Source organism: Pezoporus wallicus, unplaced genomic scaffold (genome assembly GCF_028554395.1).
Source record: "Pezoporus wallicus isolate ANWC-B61680 ecotype Strahan unplaced genomic scaffold, APGP_CSIRO_Pwel_v1 contig_8723, whole genome shotgun sequence".
Classification (NCBI taxonomy): domain Eukaryota; kingdom Metazoa; phylum Chordata; class Aves; order Psittaciformes; family Psittacidae; genus Pezoporus; species Pezoporus wallicus.
Window position 1 is genome coordinate 613,746 of NW_026635404.1, and position 21,351 is coordinate 635,096.

Below are 21,351 nucleotides of genomic sequence, written 5' to 3' on the forward strand. Positions count from 1 at the left end.
TCCCATACTCAGTTGGGGCCATGTAGGACTGCTTGCCCAGCGTGATGTCCAAATAGGTTTTGAATATCTCCAGGGATGGAGACTCCACAGACTCCCATGGCAAACAGTTCCAGTGCTTGGTCACCCTCACAGGTAAAAAGTGTTGCTTGATGTCTGGAGGAGATCTCCTGCATGTTGGTGTGTGCCCAGTGCCTCTGGTCCTGTCACTGGGGACTCTTGAAAATAGCCTGTCCTTGTTCTCGGCACCCTCCCCTCAGGTATTTATACACATTGATGAGATCCCCCTGAGCCTTTTCTTCTCAGGCTGGACAGTCCCAGCTCTCCCAGCCTTTCCTTACGGGAGAGATGCTGCAGTCCCTCAGTCATCTTAGTGGCCCTTTACTGGAGTCTCTCCAGTATGTCCATGTCTCTCCCGTATTGGAAGCCCAGAACTGGATGCAGCACTGGAGGTGTGGCCTCACCAGTGCTGAGCAGAGGGGAAGGGTCACCTCCATCAACCTGCAGGTAGTGCTTTGCCTAATGCAGCTCAGGATGCTGTTCACCTTCTTCACAGCAAGAGCACATTGCTGGCTCATGTTCAGGTTGGTGCCACCATGACTCCCAGGCCAAGCTGCATTCCAGCTGGGTGGCATCTTTGTGACATGGGAACTTGGGATTCTGCATTGAGAAGTTGCTGGTGAAGCAGATTTTCAGTACACCCTGGAGATGGGCAGTGATGTTTTGAATGAGATGTGCAGGTTTCTGGACAGTTTTTGGAATGCCTGCAGGTGCATTAGCCCCTGGGAACCCAATAAGGATTAAAATACATAATTTGGAAGAATAGCTCTAATGGGAAGAGAAAATTAAGATGCTTTTTTGTAATTTTATAACTGGAAATCAACCTGATCGAAGAGACCTAAAGAGAAAGATTCATTAGGTTGGTTTTGTCCTCAGCTCCCCTGGAAGCAGAACTTCCTCTTTTACATGAGCATGTTCTTGTATTTGATTAGGAAGTGGCTGGGTGACTGTTGTCCCTGCCCAGTTCTCAGGGATATTCATCCACTTTGCCAATGGGTAAGTCCTTTCAAACCCAGAGAGTTAAGAACTTGCAGAATTTTGAATCTTGAAGCTGCAGAATTGGAAAGGTCTCTTATCTTTTTCCATTGATCAGGTAGATTTTTATATTACCAGATCAATAAGTGCCCCAATCCAGGGTTTCTATAGAACATATATTTCAGGAGACCAAGTAAACTGAGTCTTTCCTTCATTGCCTTTGATCATAAAGAGGTTTTTATGCTTAAATTAACCTTGGATCACAGTTTATTATAGAGTTTTTGGTAGCACACACATGGCTTGTAACACACAGATCGCTTGTAGGGATCTGGTGTGGTTCCAGAAAGACTTGACTTACACTGGTGCTGGATCTACATTGCCTCTGAGTCACTCCGGATAATATGGAAGTGCCTCAACTGCATTTTGCCTTTGTTGCCAGTGTTGGAAAGAGAAATTCCCTGCATGTGTTGCCTCTTTTTTTTTCTGCAGTTTCAGTCTGAATTGATTCATCCATAGCCAGTCATTTGTTCTCTAGTAGCCTGAGCTCACCTTTCTCCATGCCCCCTGCAGCACTGGTCGTGCCCTCTTCCCGCTGTGCTGCACTTGCCTCCTTCACTGTGGTGTCTCTGCTGCTGTGTCCAGCACTGCACCTTTTCAGTCAGTCCCTTCTGCTTTGTTTTGGGTGGAATGTGCACTTTTTGGGCTCCAGCTTGTAGCAGCCACTTCCCTCGGGTTGGGGACATTAGCTCCTGCTCTTCCTTGTGCTGATGTAAAAAGCCTAGTGCCAAATGAGAAGTGTAAAATGGGCTCTGAACTGACAGTCATCTTCCCCAGCCAGCCCATGGGTGGCCAAGCCCTTCCTAGGAGAACAGATCTCCTCCTGTCAGAAGGGAGAGCTCTCCTGTAGGAGGTGGGGATGGATTTGCTGTCACTGAAGCAGCAGCATCCCTGATGCTGGTGGCAGTTTGCTGTCTGTTTTGCTGAAACAAACAGCATGTGTATGAGCACACCAAGACCAAGCTGGGTGGCCCTACTGTCTCTGGATGTGCAGAGCTTGACACCTTTGGTGGACACTTCGGTTCCCACTAAACCAAGCACTTGACTGGAGGCATCCAGACAGATGCAGTTCCTTGGCTTGTGTTTCACAAGAGGTCATTCCGAGTGGCAGAAAAGCCCTTTTTGGCCTTAAAATCTGTGTCTCTACAAGGTTTTGCATCCACTACATGTAACTTGAGAGTTGCTCCTGACTCTCATAAGGGCCAGGTAACTTCTTCCAGCAGAAAGTGACTCAGGTGTGCAGGATGGGAGCATGGGACATTGCCACACGTCCAGCATATGCCCATACCCTAGGGTTTTTCCCCTAACTTCATTTCCATCTATTAATACAGAGTTTGGTTGGTTTGTGTTTTGGCTGGTCAGCAAAAATCTATCTTCTTCTGTAGGATAATTACTTGGGGAAGATTCTCCTCTCCTTGTTGGGTGTTATATCACAGGAGTGTGCAGCTTAGTCACAACCAGACAGGCATCCCCTGCTCTGGACCATGCAGCCGCCAGGGCACCATGACCTGCACAAGCTGCTGCTCCTCACATCTGTGTTGTACGTGGTGTTTAGCCAGGATGAGACGACCAGACTAATCAAATCAACTCTTCTGCTCTTAGCTTTTGACAGCTAATGCAGTTTTACCACTCATGGTGATACAGCCTGTAGAAGATAGGTGCGAGTGTGTCGTTTCTAGTGGGGACCAGGTAGGTCTAGATCTAGTGTTTTAGTATTTCTAGCAGTGAAGACTTGCCTGAAGTGCATGAGAGCCTACAAAAATAGCTCATGAAAAGCCTTCTGTCATCCTCAACTGGAGCTAAAATGTTCAAAAACCCCTGAAATAACTAAGATCAGTCCATGGCTGAGCTGTCCATCACCATATGGTAGATACATACTAAAATGAAAGATGAAGCCCTTCAACAGTGTGGGAATCCATTTCTCATCGCCACCAAACTGTGAGTGGGTTGATGTACAGATCTCAGGAGAGCTGTGCTATGTAAGCTTAGCTTGGTTTAACACAGATACTTAGTACATTTTACAACTTTCTGCATTTAAAGTGTCTAACTGTAAGATGCAAATCAACAAAACCACATACTTGGGTCTCTTTCCATTTTCTCTTGCTCAGATGGCATCTCCGAATGTTGTGTGAGATGTCTGCTGTCCTCTGCAGGGTACTCATACCCCGAAGGGATATTTTTGGTTTAGTCTTCCTGTGCATGCTGGTCTCTCACTGTGCCTGCAGCCTTCTGGAGAGCCAAACAGTTTGTGAGACTTGGATTCATCTAGGTTCAGGCATCTAAAATGTGTTACCAGGTCTGAGGTAGTCAGGTAGATGGCGAGTAGAGTGGGGAGAGGTGCTTATAGGGGTGAGTCTTCCATTCCATCCTTCCTATCAAATGCATGTGGTTGTTAGTGTATGTTATGGCATTCAAGGGATCTCTTCATGCTCTCTGCATTTTTATTTCTCTTTATTATCTTGGCAGTAACAAGATTCTTTTCTCTTTCCAGGGTGACTGTTGGATCTGTATGGAGCTCATGTCTACCTCGTTTGATAAGTTTTACAAATATGTATATAGTGTATTAGATGATGTTATTCCAGAAGAAATCCTAGGCAAAATCACTTTAGCTGTGAGTATTTTGTTTAAACCTTTTTGTATATGTTGTTGAAGCTAATGGGAAAGATTCAGATCCCTTCCACTCACATGTGAGAAAGCTGGTTGATCTGTGTGCAGCAGGACTGCTGCTGTTGGATTGCACCAGGCTTTGAGTGATCCTGGAGGATACTCTGACTTTTCCAAAGCATACTGTGTGACAGAACAGCAGATCCTGGGTCTGTAATCAGTACAGAGACCCCAGGACCAGCTTCCTGCTCTGCTTGAACATTGCACCAGCCCCCTCTTTCAGGTGCGTTGGTGATGGCATCAGTGTGAGCTAGGTGCAGGTTGTCTCATCTCAAGGAAGGTGCCTAAAATAGATGGTCTGTCTCTCCTTCCCTTGTTTGTAAAGGGAATGAAGGATTGGGCATTTATAGCCAGGACATGTGAAACCCGCCAAACTATTACGGGCTGTAGTAGTTTCTGCTGTTAGAGGAGAAACCTCATTGGAGGACCAAGGTGTAGGAAGTGACAGCCCTTCAGCTGCCCCAGAGGCTGGCAGAGCTTTTCATGACCTAAACACTTGGCCACGGGCTTGGGCAAGCAGAAAGAACCAGTCTTTGGGTGTTGTTCCTCAGTGTTGGACTTGGGTAGCACAGCTTCAGAGAGCTTTGCAGCACAACACGAACACCCTCTTGCCATCATCAGGCCACTCCTTTGGTCATAGCTTTTGATCTTTTCAGCAGAAGCAAAATGAATCGAAATAATAAACTTTCAGGGGATTTTATTTTTAAATCATCCTGTGAAATCGGACTCCCTGGGTGTCTCTTCCATCTGATGGTGAACGGTTAAATCAGAAGAGCTGCTGCTGCTCCCCAGTGTTGCTGCTCTGGAAGTGGAATGGGAATGGTTGTTAGCTACTGAAAAAGTACAGCATAGGGCTTGAAAGAAGTTATTACTCCAGATAATTACATCAGAAATGGCTTCTCTTCACCCCTTGCTCCCTTCTGGAAGATTGTGGTCTGTCAGGTTATAAGTGATAGGTGTTAAGCATGTTGCCTCCTATCACTTCTTTGCAGGAAAGGTTGGGAGAAAAATGCTTGTGTTACATGGCATACTACAGCATTGATATCTCAACATATTTAATGCCTTTCCCTCCTGTTCTGGGGGCTCCAGAAGTTGAATAATCACAGGAATCTTAGGACATTTGCTTATTTTTCATCTGGTTTTCTTTCCTAGACTGTGAAAGCACTAAACCACTTAAAAGAAAACTTGAAAATCATTCACAGAGGTGAGTGTCTGTCTTTCCTTCTTGCCTACAAGAATCGTTGCAAGACTTTTTAAGTGGCCTTTGTTTCAAGTCAGAGGGTGATTAGTGAGATGTCAAGGTAATCGGGTGTCTGCATCTGGCGTGACATCTTTGGGGCTGGTTCCAGCTCCTCTTGCTCCCAGTCAGCACATCCCACCAAGGGGCAGTGGTGACTGTGCAGCGCTGAAGGGGTCGGTTCTCTGCAGCTGCTGATCCTGACATGGAAACCTCTGGCTGTGACTTACTGGTTTAAATGCCTTTCTCTTGCAGACATCAAACCTTCCAATATTCTTCTGGACAGAAATGGGAATATTAAACTCTGTGACTTTGGCATTAGTGGACAGCTTGTGGACTCCATTGCCAAAACGCGGGATGCAGGGTGCCGGCCGTACATGGCGGTGAGTGAGGATGGGCTGGGCAGGATCTTCGAATCACAGAATCAGCTGGGTTGGAAAAGATGTTTAGGAGTATCAAGTCCAACCGTTCCCCAGCCCTGTCGGGGCCACCCCTAACCCATGGCACTGAGGCCTCGTCCCCACGCTGTGTGAACACCTGCAGGGACGGTGACTGCAGCCTTGCCCTGGGCAGCCTGTTCCAATGCCTGAGCACCCTCTGGGGCAGGAATTGTTCCTCAGCTCCATCTAAACCTGCCCTGGTGCAGCTTGAGGCCGTTTCCTCTTGTCCCATCCCTTGTTCCTTGGGAGCAGAGCCCAGCCCCTCCTGGCTCCATCCTCCTCTCAGGCACTTGCAGGGAGCCATCAGGTCCCCCTGAGCCTTCTCTTCTCCAGACTGAACCCCCCAGGTCCATCAGCCTTTCCCCATCACCCCTGTGCTCCAGGCCCTGCACCAGCTCCATTCCCTTCTCTGGCCCCACTCCAGCACCCCAATGTCTCTCTTGTAGTGAGGGGCCCAGAGCTGAACGCAGGAATCGAGGTGCGGCCTCACCAGTGCCCAGTGCAGGGGCACAATCCCTACCCTGGCCCTGCTGCCACACTGGTGCTGATAACAGGCCAGGATGATGTTGGCTTCTAGGCTGCCTGGGCACAAGCTGCTCATGTTCAGCCCTGACAGCAGCTTCCTTCTGCAGGCCTGACTCAGCATGGCCATGCCTGTGGTCTGCCTGAAGTGTCAGTCTGTTTCCTATGGGATGAGCAGCCACTTCCCAGAAGCAGCTCTGGGCTGAACGCTGCTATTGGCAGCATCAGTTAAGGCACCCAGGCAGTGGCAAAGTGACCAAATGCCCTTTATTTTAGCTGGGTTCTTCTGGTGCTGCCAGGGAACTGCTGCCAGTGTGCTGCTGGAGCTCAGAGCTTCAATGTGCCTTTATGCTCCAAATCAAACAGCACATGGAGGGGGTGGTGCTGTCTGGGTGTGGGGCGCTCTTGGTCTGCAAGAAATCCATTTGCTGCGGTAGGATTAGATCACAGGAGTTACTGCAGAGCAGAATTACAGTGAGTTTTGCAAACCACTTTAATACCAAAGTGTGCCAGAACTTAATTCCAGGAGAATGTGATTCCGGAGAGCAGCAGCAGCAGAGCAGCTGTGTGGGAATGGCTCAGGCTGAGCAGTGGCTCCTGCAAGTCTGTCCTGCCTGTTTGCTTCCCTCCTTCCCTCCCTCCCCTTGCAGGGGGAAAGCTGTGGGGGTGACTTTTTGGAGCTCTCTGAAAGTTTTAAACCTTTTGTGCATTGGGTTGCTTTGGAAACATCTCTGGGTCTCATGTGAGCTGAAGGGACCTCTTGCAAGGAGCTGTGTCTGCTGCTGCCAATGTAACTTGAATGTCAGTGGCTGTATTTAACTCTCGTCTTACGGCTCCATATGCTGAAAAATACTGCTTTCTGAATTCTCTTATCTGCCACCAAGGAAACAAAAAAAGACCTCTCTCTTTTAAGGTCCAGGTAACGGGCTTTTATCTCACTGGGGTGTCCAAGGCAAAACCTGTCTGCCCTGATTTCTGATCCGTGCAAGCACACAGTCTGCCTTTCAGAGCATCTGACCTTTTCTTTTCACTGTCCTTCTTGCAGAGCTGGTTACTGGATGAGCTGGACAGGATAGGACAGATGAGATCTGTTAGTGGAGACCGGTGCTGTGATACAGCAAAGTCTGTGCAAGCTCCAGACCTGCAGCAAATGGTGAAATGGGGTAGTTTGTTTAAATATAGACCTTGTGAGGCTGGAGAGGGCAGAGCTCCCGCAAGGAAGATGGTCAGAGCTGCCTGCTTTGTTGTGCTGGTGGGATGTGGGGTGCTGAGAGCAGCAGTGGGATGCCAGGAGAGGGTGGGAGCCAGCGCAGTCCCAGCTACTCTGACCAGAGGTTGGGTATCTGCATCTCATACCACAGGGATGCTTCTGATAGCATTCCTCATGGTGGTTGTGGACTTCTCCCTATGATTGGAGGCATGTATCAGGTCAGTAAATAGGGCTCTTGAAAAGCTGCCCTCTCTTTTCCCCCTCCCAAGTTCAGTGGACTGTAATTCCAGGAATTAACATTCCCACTTTTCCTTGGAGCCCTCAGCTTTGGTGGTTCCTTTGCTCAGGCTGTTGGGTTCAGTTACTATGAGACGGTTCCTGGCATGTCTGTAAATAGCTGCACTGCTTCTTTTCCCCTGGGGCTTGGGTCGGGGAGTGCTTCTGATGTCCCCTTGGGATTCCTCCCTCTGTCCACATACACTGTGCTCTTTGTGCATCTCCATCAGCAGCTCCAGACTGTTGGATTTTGTAGTGAGCAGCAGTGCTTTGGTTCAGTTAGTTTTGAAGAGCCTTGGTGTGGTGCTCAGTGTGTGGGACAAGCCAGCAGCTGGCAGGCAGTGTGGGACGTGGCTGGCATCTTCCCGTCTGCACTCTGGACATGGTGACTCCTTTCCAAGTACACAAGCATTTCCATGTACTGGAAAGCCTGGGAAATGGGGAGATGTCCCCAGCATGCTGGGTACATCTGGCAGCTCTTTCTTCAAGCCAGCAGAAGCTGATGGCTGTCGTGATGCTGTGATCAAACCTTAATATATCTGGGCAGGAGTGAGGCCAGTCAGACCCCCTTCAAAAGGGAAATAGTATTTTTAATGTTTTTTTTTTAGTGTAAAATAGGCAAAGGGCATGAGGTATGGTCAGCCAGGGAGGGCCTGATAAGGGCTGCTGGATGATGCTCTCTGCTGATGAGACCATGTTGCTCTGCAAGGCCCATTTGGCCCTTGGTATTTGCAGTAATTCTTCCAGCATGAGCATTTGCCCACTGAAGGAACCTGATCACACTGTGTTCTCTGGAGCTGGGTCCCCAAATAGCTGTTGATACCAACAGCATAGGATGTTGGCCAGGGAGCAGGAGCCACGTCCAGCTGCTGAGCGAGGGCTGTGTGGTTTAAGGAGGGTTGTCAGAGCTGTCACAGGAAGCAGCAGATCAGTGGATCTGCACCTTGGAGCTGCCAGTGCTGGAGAAGTTGTTGTGTTTTCGCTTGGGATTGAGAAGTCCACCCCTTGCACTGCTTCCTGCTGGACTCTGTCAGTCTTGGTTTGAAAGCTTGCGTCTTGCTTAGGTTTTAAGGCTATGGAAGAAGAACTGGGCTCCCTGCAATTGCCTTTTGTAACTAACTACTTGAAGGACTTCTAGAGCATCCCCACCAAAATTGCAGGCCTTTGGTGAGGTTCTGTGACAGAGTCACTTAGTTGGGCTCAAGCAACACCTTAAAGAGCTGCTGCATCTCCTGAGCTCGGCCCTCTTCATACAGTTCTTGGAAGCATCAATGGAGGTGGCATTGACGGCACATGCCAAGCTCAGGGGTGGCCTTCCAAAACAGTGCCAGATGGAGAAGACCCCTGAAGTCCTGCATTAAGGATGCTTCTTCAGGTGCTAGAGAATCTACCGCAGTGCCCATGGAGTTGTCCTAGTCATTAATTACACTCCTAATCCATACTTTAAATACCAGTAAGTCTTGTTTGAAAGGATGGCTGTGGGCTCTTGTTTCTGCTTTGTTTGCAGAATCAAGGAGTCCTTCACGGTGCAGTTTCTTTCCCCAGGAGGTGCTTCCTGACTCGATGTCATCACCTCTTAAGCTTTTCTCTGAGGAGATTAGGGGCTGAGCAGCTTATGTCCTTAAGGAGGATTGGATTGTATTTTATGGCTTTGCTGTAAACCCCTTACTTTTCTAGCATCCTTCTACAAACATAGAGTGTGAAATTGAGCAAACTTCAATCCTCGTCTCACCTGTGGAGTAGGTAATAAGAGCAGTGGTTCCTAATGTGATGCTATCTTGTTGAGTGAGTCAGCATCCAGGCAGAGCCCAGCTCATCAAGCAATCACATCACACCAGTTCTTCGGGAGCCCTTATTTGTTACACAATATGCAGAATTCAGTAACTAATCTTGTATTTCATTGGATATTATTAGCTGTAGCCCAAGGAAGGTCACCTCTGAGGTCCCATTATGAATCCTGTCTTTCACTCAACAGAGCCCTCTGAACAACTCTGAACTCTATCAGTGAATCCATTTACTAGGGCAAATTATTGATGCTTGATTTAGTTACAGGCCAGACAACACACTGCACTAACCCAAGCTTACTGCAGCCACACAATTACCTTTTTGAACAAGACAAGTAAGGTTATCAGGAATCATAGGATCATGAAATGGTTTGGGTCGGAAAGTACCTTAAACCTCATCCAGTTCCAACCCACTAGACCAGGTTGCTCCAAGCCCCATCCAGCCTGGCCTTGAACACTGCCAGGGACGGGGCATTCACAGCTTCATTGGGAAGCCTATGCCAGAGTCTCACCACTCTCACAATAAAGAATTTATTCCTTATATCCAACCTAAATCTCCCTGTTAAGTTTGAACCCCTTCCCCCTTGTTCTATCGCTACAGACCCGGATGAAGAGGAATGTGCTGTGCCAAGCCCAGCAGGACCTTGTTGCCTTCATTAATGCTCCTGCCAATCTTTCCATGCCTAGTAACTGTCCCCTGTCCACCAGTCCATTTGTGTTCCTGCTGTTGAGATGGAGGAATTGAAAGGCTGGTAGGAAAGCCAGCTGGGAGGGGATGGGAATCCCATGTTGAATGGAAACCAGCGTCTCCACCTGGAAAAATGCTGCTGGAGAAGTTTTTAAATGAAACATTCTCTCAAAGCAAATACGTAAAGGAAATAGGAGGGGAGGAAAGGCCATTCTCTAGAAACGTGATCTCTGCTGATAATCTCTGCAGCCACAGGCTTCAGGGCTGACCTGGCTGAGGGGCAGAGACAGGAAAGCGAAGAACAGAGGGGATTTTGGAAGGAATGGCTGAATTCAACAGTCCGAGCAGAGATTAGTATTTTGCTGAAGTATTTATTGACAATACTACTCTTACCTCCTGTGTAGGTATAAAACCGGTACCCACAGGGGAAGTGTTACTACTGCTCTTCTAGAGATGGTAGAGGGGGAAACAGCATGTCCACCTAGTTAGTAAAGACTGAAGAACTCATATTCTTCACTTCCCTGTCAGCTCTTCCACCCATCATACTGTGTGCCCTTTGGTCTGCTGGCCATGGAGCTGTGTCTCCTCCTGAAGCAGGGGTAGGATGCTGCACCACCGCTGGAGCAATTGGTGCTGCAGTGCAGGCCTAGAGAAAATGAAGTGTGAATGGGCTTCTTCATTGGCACCTAGTACTGGAAAGGACCTTTGAAAAGACTACCCAGCACACTGTGACTGTGATGCTTCACTTGCTTCTGTGAGTAACTCACATCTGTGCTCTTAAGACTGAGGCTTTTGCAGCACTGAGGTCATCTTCTGTGAGCTCCTGCATGCCTAGAAGGAGATCCAGAAAGCTTATTAGGCTTCACTGTGCATAAAAATCAAGATCAACATGCAATTAGATGCCTCGCCTCTTCATCAGCCAAAGAGTTTGGTGTCACCAAAGTGAGATCGCCGTCATCAAGTCCCAGACTGGTTTGGGTTGGAAGGGCCCTTAAAGCTCATCCAGTTCCAACCCCCTGCCATGGGCAGGGACACCAGGTTGCTCCAGGCTCCATCCAGCTTGGCTTGTCATCATAAGGGAGAGCCTCTGAAACTTCCTGTAGAGCGGACTAGTGACAACTGGCCAGGAGCGGATGGATGCTCCCATCCATCTAGAGCTCCAGCACTTACTGTAGGGCTCATCTTGGACACTGAGGGCTGCTTGAGAACTAGCATGGTGATTCCTCACAAGGACAAGTCACCTCACAAAGCAGGGCTGCCTCTTCCAGAGATCTTGGTCATGTCCACAGGGCTTGTGGTGAACACCTCCTGGGGAGGGGAGCATTCAGACTCTTTATCAACCATACAGGGTCTGAACTGCCAGCCAACACAGTCGAGGTGCTGGTGCTTAGGTGGACACTGAAATAGAAGCACCATGGCAGCCTCCACCCTTCTCTGATGTGTTCATACCCTGCCTCTTTGGGCCGTCAGCACATCCAGTGGTGGGTCTCCATCTCAGCCATTTCCTTTCATCTCTGCATGTAGTGTTAGGACGCCTGGCATGAGCTGGGCTTTGACTGCAGCTTTCGTTCCAGGTCCCTGGAGTGTGACTTTTCCCCCACTGGTGTTAATTGCTCCTGTGTCATCTACATGGAGAATTCTCAGAATTCTTTCTGCTCTGTGTTTAGATGAGATTTATTTTGGTTCATCCTGCTTTCCCTTTAACTGAGCCACCACAGTGGAGGGGAAGGTGCCTGTTGCTTGGTCACTGCCCTGTGTGGGGGCTTCAGTGGAGAAGCTCTATCTCACCAGTGCCGCCTCCCTCATCACTAACACAGTCCTTGCCCACGATACCTGCTGTGTGTGCAGTCCTTTCACTGTGCCGCATGGACAGCGAGTCCTTCTGCAGCGGCACATCCCTATGGATCTGCAGTGTGGGAGTCCCAGTACTGGCAAAGCCAGCATCCTGTGATTTTCATAGAATTCCAGACTGGTTTGGGTGGAGGGGACCTTAAAGCTCCTCCAGCTCCAACCCCTGCCATGGGCAGGGACCCCTTCCACTAGAGCAGCTTGCTCCAAGCTCCTGTGTCCAACCTGGCCTTGAACACTGCCAGGGATGGGGCAGCCACAGCTTCTCTGGGCACCCTGTGCCAGCACCTCAGCACCCTCACAGGGAAGAGCTTCTGCCTAAGAGCTCTTCTCAGTTTGTCACTTTACCCTTTTGTTTCTTTTGACATTTGAACCATCACATTTTCAACCAAAGAAGGCAGAACTGAGGTTTCTCATCAAGATGACGTGCAGGTTTACATCACGAAGGTGGTTTATGTGGGTTTACCTCTCTGCATCACTTGCTCTTGGATGCAACTCACCCATGTCTGGCTCAATGTTATTTTCCATGGAAAACTTTTGGGATTCCTGGAGAACTTGTAAAATCATAGTTGCCTTCAAGGGATGTCCAAAACCTTTTAGAGAAGAGCTGCTTTTACAGTGCATTGTTTTTAATACCTCCTGAGCTTTACCAGCCAGCAGACAGTTGGGAAGAAGAATTCTGATAGATGCTGCTAAACCCGAATTCCCCTGGCTGGTGGATGAAAAGATGTTTATTCCAGTCCTGATGATTCCCTAAGGACAACTTTGCTGTAAAAACACAGAAAGCAAAGGCTTTGTGCTAAAGAAACCCCAAAGTTCAACAAAACTGAATAAATAGCAATAATTATTCAAGCTGCTTGCACAACAAGCAAAAAAAAAAAAAGGATTGGACTGTGCTGAGTTGCTCTTTCAGCTCACCTTTTACATTGCACCTCCATAAAATCAGTGTTTGAGTCCTTAAGATGTTTTTCTGCCCATGGGATGTATTTAGAGTTTTTTCTAAGCTTGCAGATGTTTCTCATTCCTTCCTGCTTGTTCCCCAGTGTTTGACTGATCCTTCTTCCTATTTCAGCCTGAAAGGATAGATCCCAGTGCATCCAGGCAAGGCTATGATGTCCGCTCAGATGTCTGGAGCTTGGGAATTACCTTGGTAAGTGAGTGGGGTTTGAACCCTCTGCTATGTGCTGCTTTCCTAGTGGACAGTCTTGGTGTGCTTTGCAGTGTGATGTGTCAAACACAAGCTTGAAGCAAAGCCCAGCTCTGCTGCTGTGATTGAAGTGGGCACCTCCTGTCTCAGAATATCAACCCCTTCAAGGCAGGTGGCTCTCCTGAACCCCCTGAGCATACACTTAGGTGCAGCTGTGTTTTACAGAGAAAGAGATGGAAAGAGGAAAGAGGTGTTGGATCATAAATGAATTTTGCTTTCATAATCTCAGATGAGAAGGGATGGTGAGTGTGGTGGTGCAGAACAGAGCATCCAGCCTGTGTAAATAAGCCTCTCATAGCCCTGGCATGTGGTGTACTTCAGCTGTGCAGAAGACTTCAGTTAATGCTGGGTCCTGCTGCTGATTCCTCTCTGGCACTGTTGGGTGCACACATTGATAAATGGATAAGCTCTTCCCTTCTCGAGGTGGTGCAATAAAAAGAAAACAGGATCAGTTACGTATGAACCAGTTGCTTCTATCTTCCCCACTGCTGTTTTAAAATGCTCATTTTCGTTGTCTTACAAGGAGAAGGTGGTTGGACTCGACAATCCTTATGGATCCCTTCCAGAGAGATATTCTGTGGTTGTGTGATTCTCATTATCCATCTTCTGTAGTGGTTGTTGGGGTGCTTGGGAAGGTACTGGAAGATTTTACTCTCCTACTTTTGAACACCTTAATAAGAGCATTGGTGGTTCTATAGTCAGTGGAGGAGGAAGCACTGTCAACATGAAAGCAAGGCATAGCTGGGGTAAATCTGGAGGTGCTCCTAATGTAGACAGCAGAAACTACTATTGGATAACTAGTGTTTTCTTCTCTCGGCTAAGCTTTGTACAGGGACTGGGATGAAGAACTTCATCGTAGTCTCCCTTTGGGGGGGGGGTCAGAGTTCTTGCAAACATTTTCTTACCCTGTTTGAACTTACTGTGTGTAATCTCCTGGTGCTGTTGCTGTCTCTCTGCAGTATGAGCTGGCCACGGGGCGATTCCCCTACCCCAAGTGGAACAGTGTGTTTGACCAGTTGACACAAGTAGTAAAAGGAGACCCACCACAGCTGAGTAACTCAGAGGAAAGGGAGTTCTCCCCAAGTTTCATCAATTTCGTCAACTTGTGGTAAGTGTCTCCTACTGAAAGCACTTCAGCTGGGTGGCTTTGTCACTGCAGGTATTTGGCAAGGGTCACAAGCCAGGCCCTTCCTAGCTTAGCCTCACATTCCTGCACCAACATTAGGGTGAGGACCTTTCACATTTCACTGGTTTGTAGGTGATGGGAGACTTGTCTGGGTGAGGGCTGAGGGGGAAACCTTTGGAAACTGCACTTCAGGGGAGGGATGAGGAGTGAACCTCTGAAGAGCCTGTGCTCAGGGGAGGCACAGGAAGACCCATGGCAGAAGGTTCATGCCTACACACAGGTAAGGGTCTGGCCCGTGCATCCTGTTCCTTGGTATGACACAGTCTCAGGACAGACCTGCTGTTCGCCCTTTCTTCTGCAAGCAGAAGCCTGAGACACTTGGCAGTATTTTCTCATGGTTGAGCAAAGAGTCTGTTCTGGTCCTGCCTTTTTCCCAGTAAAGCCAAGACCATTCCCTCCCAGTTCAGCTCCAGTGACTGTCGGGACCTGTAGTGAGTGGCTTGCTTGGTTGTTGGCTTCATGTCTTGTGTCAGTCATATGTCAAGATCAACACTAGAGATGGTTTCCTGTAGGCAGGGCCTCTGCAGTGTGGTCAGCCTTGGATGGGGACTGTGCAGTGTTTGGCAGGAGGGGCTTGGGGCAGTCCATCTGCCTGCCATGTGTCTGTGGCCCTATTTAGGTTAAGGGCTGATTGTGAATGTTGCGATGAAGTGTTTTTCTATCCAAATTTGAAAGGTGGTCAACACAGTTTAGTTAATACCAGAGCACACAGGAGATCCATCAGTGCGACCTGGGTTGATCTTCTGGGACCTTCTGTCCTGGACAGATCCAGGTGATGGATATCCCCAGCACAGGAGTGTTGATCTCAAAGCTCTGTGACACAGAAAGACACTGCTCTAGACAATTTTAACTTTCATGAGGTTTTGTTCTAGGGTTTTCTGTCTGTTGGAGCTGGTTTTTGGGTTTGAATTTTACTCTCTTTCAGAGCTATGAATTGTTATGAAGGCCAGGATTCACCTTCCAGCTGGCTGTAAGGGGAAGGTCTGGTTATTGCCTTTGGGCTGCAGAAAATAGAGCAGCAAAATGGTTTGCTGCTCAAAAGAAGTTTCCGTTTTTTTCAGTCAAAACCAGTGTAGTTCTTGCTTAGAAAGTTGCTTTTCCCATGTACAGAACAAGCAATAGTTTGTTTCCCTCATAGATCTCCATAGGGAAAACGGGTAATTACAGAGTTTGCAAAGCCAGGAGCTGTGTGCTCTGGTGAGTTTGGCTCCAGGTCACCCAACAGAGGACCCTGTGGGACATCACGGAACAGCATCATCTTTGGCCCATTAGTCTGGGTCAATTCCTATTTCCAGCCCATTTACCCCTCCCAGGGCCTGCTGCTCTGCAGCAGCCCAGTGCTTAGAGCACAGGGCAGTTTTCAGTCTGATTCTGGTTTTCATAGAATCACAGAATGGTTTGGGTTGGAAAGGACCTTAAGATCATCCAGTTCCAACTTCCATGGGCAGGAATGCCTCACACTAGACCATGTCACCCAAGGCTCTGTCCAATCTGTCCTGGAAAACTGCCAGGGATGGGGCATTTACCACTTCTCTGGGCACCCTGTGCCAGTGCCTCACCACCTTCACAGGGAAGAGCTACTTCCTTATATCTAACTTGAACTTCCCCTGTTTCAGTTTGAGCCCATCACCCCTTGTCCTGTCGCTACTGATAGACAGATTTTTTTAATCTCTTTTTTGTAAATGAACTGAATTTGGCCTGGAATGTTATTTATGATGTCTTGATAGCAGCAATGTAATAAATATTTCTCTTTATGACCTTTAGCTGAGTGCAGATAGTGCTGTTGGTGCCACTAAGCAGGCAGGTGAGCATCCAGAAGGCAGTGCTTTAGGTGATGATGTCAGTCTCCTGGGCATTACCAGTAGATTAGCTAAGAATCTATTTTTGTGCATTCAAGAGTCAGGAAAAATATTGGAAGAGAGTCCTGCAGCGTTGCTCCTGCTCACTGGGAGGGCTTTGTGAGGAAAGGGGATTTTCCAGAATGTTAACAAGTTTCTGGGATTTCTCTATGGGTTTTGGTGCACTTGCTTTGGATCCCGACACTGCTGTGAGTGCCTTGGTGGAGCATTTTCCCTTTCCTCCCAGTCACAGAATCATTTGTGTTGGAAAAGACCTTCAAGTTCATCAAGTCCAACCATAAATCATCTTGCAAAGCTCTTTGAAGTTCCAGTCAAATTCTTCCTTTCACCAGCACCCCATGTTCTAGAGCTATTGCAAGTGAAAATCTGTGGACATTTGTAAATAGCTTTGACATAAAAGTTTACCAAAAGCAGCTCAATTTCCAGATAGTCACTGCCTTGGTACACTAACAGTGACTATTGCTGTAAGTACCAAACTCCTGATTGATACAGAGTATGAATGATAATTCATGACATGCTTACCTGAACTCCCATTTGTGCTGGAACTGCTTACAGCGACTCAACTTCCTGCTCCAGAGCTTGCAGCTATCCGAGCTCTGTGTCTGGCTCTTGGGAGTCTCATGCTGGCCACTGCAGAGCTGTGAGGTCCTGGGGCCTGGTGTGCCTGGGGAGCACATCAGATGTTCTTGAGAAGGAGCTTTGTGGCCAGACACAGCTTCAGCTTGAGCTGGAAAAGAAATGAAGGAGTTAGGGCTGCTGAAACTCCTTCATTTCTTTAGCCTGAGCTGATGTTGTGACCTGGTCACCTTTAAGGCAAGGAGCAGGTTTGAGCCCTCAGGCTCGCTGAGGTCAGAGAATGAATTGCTGTTGGGTAGCAAAAGCCTGAAGTGAGGATGTTTGTGTGGCAGCCAGGGCATTTCCTGCCCTCTCTGCATGCAGGTCCCAGCACAGCACCAGGCGTGCTGCCCACCTTACCCTCTGCTTCTCCGAATGCTGCACTGCAGTAGTGCCAGAGCTTGAGAAAGGTCCCATGGGGATGGGAGTAAAGCTGTTGGGAATTGGGCTTACCCTTCCCTCATTTGGGAAAGATGCTGCGTCCACCCAAGCTCTTCCCAATGGTGGCTCCTGGGGTTGCTGGTTCTGTGCGTCCCTGAGCTCCATCCTGCAGCCCCTCCACCTCTGGTTCCTTCCTGGTGGCTGTGGCCCTCCCAGGGCTGGATGCGCCCCTGGAAGGCAGCACTGACTCTCCTCTACCTCTGGGCCCTCCTGCCCGGTGGATGAGGGACAGGCTGGTTGCTGCTGCCCCAGACTTGTGGTTTTGCTGCAGCCAAACCTGTTTCCGTATGGAGGCAGAGGAATGGTGTTCGCTTGCAGCTCCCCTGGGTGCTGTCCCCAACAGCATTTGTTGGTGGCCACACTTGCTGTTCACCCAGGGGGAGGGAGGGAAGGAGAAAAGGAGGGAGTTGCTGTGGTCTGTCGCAGCACAAGGATGGTTTCTCCAGCATACCAAGGGTGGTGAGTCCCACCACGACAGCAGTGCAGTCAACATCGTGTCCTGTGAAAATCGATACTGGATGTCTCTAACAGTTTCCCCAATCCCGCCTTCTCCTCATTCTCTTTCTGCTTTCTTTAGCCTTACAAAGGACGAGTCCAAAAGGCCAAAGTATAAAGAACTTCTGGTGAGTGCAAAGTGTGGCTGCCCATGTCTCAGCTCTGCCGGTCCCGCAGCGGGGCTGGGTCTCATGTCCAAGGTCATCCCTTCTTGTTTTGGCCCACCAAGGCAGCGTGTTCAGCTTCACGGTGTGAGGAGGAGGAGCCCTGTCTCATTGCTGGCAGCACTCTCATGTAAATGCCTCCAGCACACAGGTTGGGAGTGCTTGGGCAAAGTGAGACCTGAAGGAGCATGGCTCTGGAGTGGGGCACCAGCAGAGCCTGTCTGTGGTGGGGGGTCTCAAGGAGGGAACGCAGTAGTGCTTTTGGGTTGGGTAAGTCACACTTGGCAACCCTGCACCTTCAAGGAGCTGGTAGCCAGTTCTCCATAGGATGTGTGGAACCATGCCTGAGGTCCCTGATGTTGGGGGTGTGATATGAAAACAGATTGTGTGGTGTCCTGGCTAAGAGAGCCACCACGGCATTACTTCTCCATTACAGCCTGCTGGGCAGAGCAGAGCTTCAGGGTTCAGGAGAACCAGGTTTGGGTCCTTTTTGACCTGCACAAGCCATGTCTCCCTGTCACTCCTGTCTCCCCATTGCCAACAAGGCTGATGGTGAAACTCTCTCTTGAAAGTATTTCAGCACAAATCCATGCTGCAAAAGAGCCAAGTGCTGCTGATCCTGCACCCTCTCTGCCTCCTGCCCAGCAGTTCCTGACACTCCTGGAGTCCTGTCCTCCATACTGCACATTGGAGATACGGATTCCCTATTAACAGCCGTGGACCAGGCTATGTCCTGGTGTCCTACAGCCACCACCAAACCCTGTGCTCTTGCATCAGGCAAATCCACACACTGAGTTGTTACCTGGGGTAGCGAGATGGGTCCGAAGGGCCAACATAACCTCGTGTTTTCATCTGATTCCAGAAACATCCCTTCATCCTGATGTATGAGGAACGCACAGTGGATGTTGCATGCTATGTTTGTAAAATCCTGGATCAAATGCCAGCAACTCCCAGCTCTCCAATGTATGTGGATTGATATTGCTGCTACATCAAACTCTAGAAAAAGGGCTGAGAGAAAACGAGCTGTAAAGAGTTTTCATCACATATTGCAGTGTTTTTAATGCTCGCCCAGACACCATGTGCAATAATATTGGTGTTATTTCCATCCTGTCTGTATACTGTTGTCACATATAAAGTGCATCCCTGTAATACCTGATCACACAGTGTTAGTGTTGGTCAAAGAGAGACCTCATCTTGCTCTTTTGTGGACATATTCATGAAATGTGGAGATAAGTACATTTATTTGTTGACCGTGATTGGATAGCACCTAAAATTCATTTCTAGACTCAAACCTTGGAGACTTCTCAGCAGCTACTGGAAAGATTTTTTTTTCTCTCAAACTCTTCCAATTGTTGTTTCAAGTAATAATAAAAAGCAAACAAATAAAAGTTAGGCGTTGTCTGTCTGAACATTAAAGAGACTTTGCCTGGAGGGAGAAGAACTTGCTTAACCAACGAGATGCTTTTGCCTTCTGGAACTAGCAAGGCAAAGGAGGATTTTACTCTTCACAAAGTGCAATAGATTTTACTGCTATGAAATTCTGTTGCTTTACAGTCGCAGTGTACTTTCTGGGGACAGTGTGCTCAGCTGAGCTTCCTGTTCAAGAGAGATCATGTTAAATATAGTGAATATGTCTTTACCAAAAATACGTTGCGTTGAAAAGAGGCTAACATTAAACTATTCTGAGATGGGACATCATGTATTCTTTCTCCTTTTACCAAGCCAGCCACTCTTCACTCTTAACTAGGTGTCCTGTAAATTGTTACCTGGTAAGATAAGACCTTTGACCTGAAGAATTATTAAACTACTCGATTGAATTTAACCTGCGTGTGACCTGGTTTCTGGCAGCTCAGCGCTCCCCACCGCCTGGCTCTGCTTTGACTGCAACAAGTGCCCCTCGCAAAGGCTGCGGCTGCTTTGAGGAGCCTCAAGTGAATGTCTCTGATTTCTAGATGCTGTTTCTTATGCTTCTCACTGGGCTGCTGCCTCCCAGCCCTGTGTCCCTCGCAAGACCGAACCTCAGCGCTTCCTTCTTGCCATGGCGGGCGGGATGGTGGGGATGGGGCTCTGTTCCCACCCCACTGCCTTGAGTGTCACGCTCTGCTTTAGCTTGCTGAGACTTTGTTCACAGCCTCTGGGCACATTTAACCTCTTTGTGACCCTCTTGTTGCTGTATCCCAGAGTGAACCTCACTGAGATTGTTGGGTGCTGATAGGGATGAGGGAGCGTCTAATGCCCTGGGAGCTTTTAGCTGGCCCAGCAAGGCCAAAGCTGCTGTCTTCCAGCCCATGGCATATTTTTCAAAGAGTCATTTTTCTTAGAAACATTCTTTTTTTTTTTTTTTTTTTTCCCCAAATCATTGTAGTTTTCAGACATTTAGTCACCTGCCAGGGCTAAAATGGAGGCTGCAGGGCCTCTGATACCCATTTTGAGTTGTCCATCTCAGAGCAACCTATGCAAAAGCTCTGCAGCGAAACTGGATCCGGGACGCAGAGGGCTGGAGGCGCAGTGGGAGTGAGAGCACAGCAGTGCTGGCGGCATTCCCAAGGAAGGGATTCCCACCACAAACCAATGCTACCAAGTGCAAACTGGGCTGATGCAGGAGCACTGGAGACCAGCACATCCCTGCCCCAGCTGCTGGGCTGGGAAAGGAGAGAGCCGAGGCCATGCTCGTGTGGACACCAGGTGCTTCTCCCGCCACAGAGGTGACACCCTCACGTAACGCAGCACCGAGCATCTCCTGCTTGGCTGTGGGAGCTGGTCCCTCTGATGCCAATGGGATCCTTTGGGGTGCAGCCCTTCCTGGATTATGTTCCTATGGAGCTGCTTGTCAAGTGAGGCAAGTCACTGAAGTCTTCCCAAACGGACAAGCAGAGCTTTGTGAATGAAGCGATCATTCCAGCAGCTCTGGTTGATCACTTGGAAGGATCAGTAGAGCAAGGAACACAGCCAGCGTGCTGATCCCCACCGCCCCAGCCTTGTAGCCTCAGAGAACTCGGCTTTCCTCAGGCCTGGCCAATCCTCACAGCTGGGATCCAGCTCAGCAGCCTTCAGCCACCCATGGCAGGACCTCGGGCACGCTGGGTCCCATGGGGTGCTGCCTGGGGGGGCACAGAGAGGGGCATGCAGAAGCTGTGCTGCTGCCCCTGCTCTCAGGTCTTGGTCTGATTCACACCTCCCCGGTGGCAGGGATCCCCAAACCCTTCCAGTCGGCTGAGATGGATCCTCCCCAGGATCAGTGTCCCTCCAGCACAAGGGGTTGCCTTGCTCTGCTCCTGGGCTCTGTCCTCTGGTGCCAGCCCCGCTGGAGCTCGTCTATGGCAGCACCAACCTTTGCTTTTGGTGGGTGGGAGATGGAAATGCAAAGCTTTGAGCTGCCAGTGCCGAAGCCAGGGTTGAGGTGCTGCAGCACAGGCAGATTTAGCATGTTCAACACAGGTTGTTATCGACTATTGAGGGTGCACCATTTGTGATTATGTATCTTTATTAAAAAATAGAGGGGGGAAGATGTATGGTGTTCAGAAGCTGTGAAAATAGTGCAGGAACTGTACATTGTGGACTCTGCTTCTTTCTTTTTCCTCTTGTACCATAGAAAAATGTATAAAAATGATCCAAAAGCTGATGTG

At 48.8% G+C, this 21,351-nt stretch overlaps 1 protein-coding gene across 3 annotated transcripts in view; it reads left to right on the top strand.

Annotated features, from left to right (window-relative positions):
* Positions 1-19,547, top strand: part of MAP2K4 (mitogen-activated protein kinase kinase 4) — a 75,621-nt gene extending 56,074 nt beyond the window's left edge. For 2 of the 3 annotated variants that reach the window (XM_057423251.1, XM_057423259.1), the window contains exons 5-11: positions 3,581-3,700; positions 4,906-4,957; positions 5,246-5,373; positions 12,831-12,908; positions 13,925-14,073; positions 17,644-17,689; positions 18,588-19,547. In XM_057423251.1, coding sequence (XP_057279234.1) covers positions 3,581-3,700; positions 4,906-4,957; positions 5,246-5,373; positions 12,831-12,908; positions 13,925-14,073; positions 17,644-17,689; positions 18,588-18,701 — 687 coding nt within the window. In that variant the 3' untranslated portion in view covers positions 18,702-19,547. The remainder of the gene's footprint in view (positions 1-3,580; positions 3,701-4,905; positions 4,958-5,245; positions 5,374-12,830; positions 12,909-13,924; positions 14,074-17,643; positions 17,690-18,587) is intronic. The other variant, XM_057423267.1, reaches the window with a different exon arrangement.
* The last annotated feature ends 1,804 nt before the right edge of the window (positions 19,548-21,351 follow it).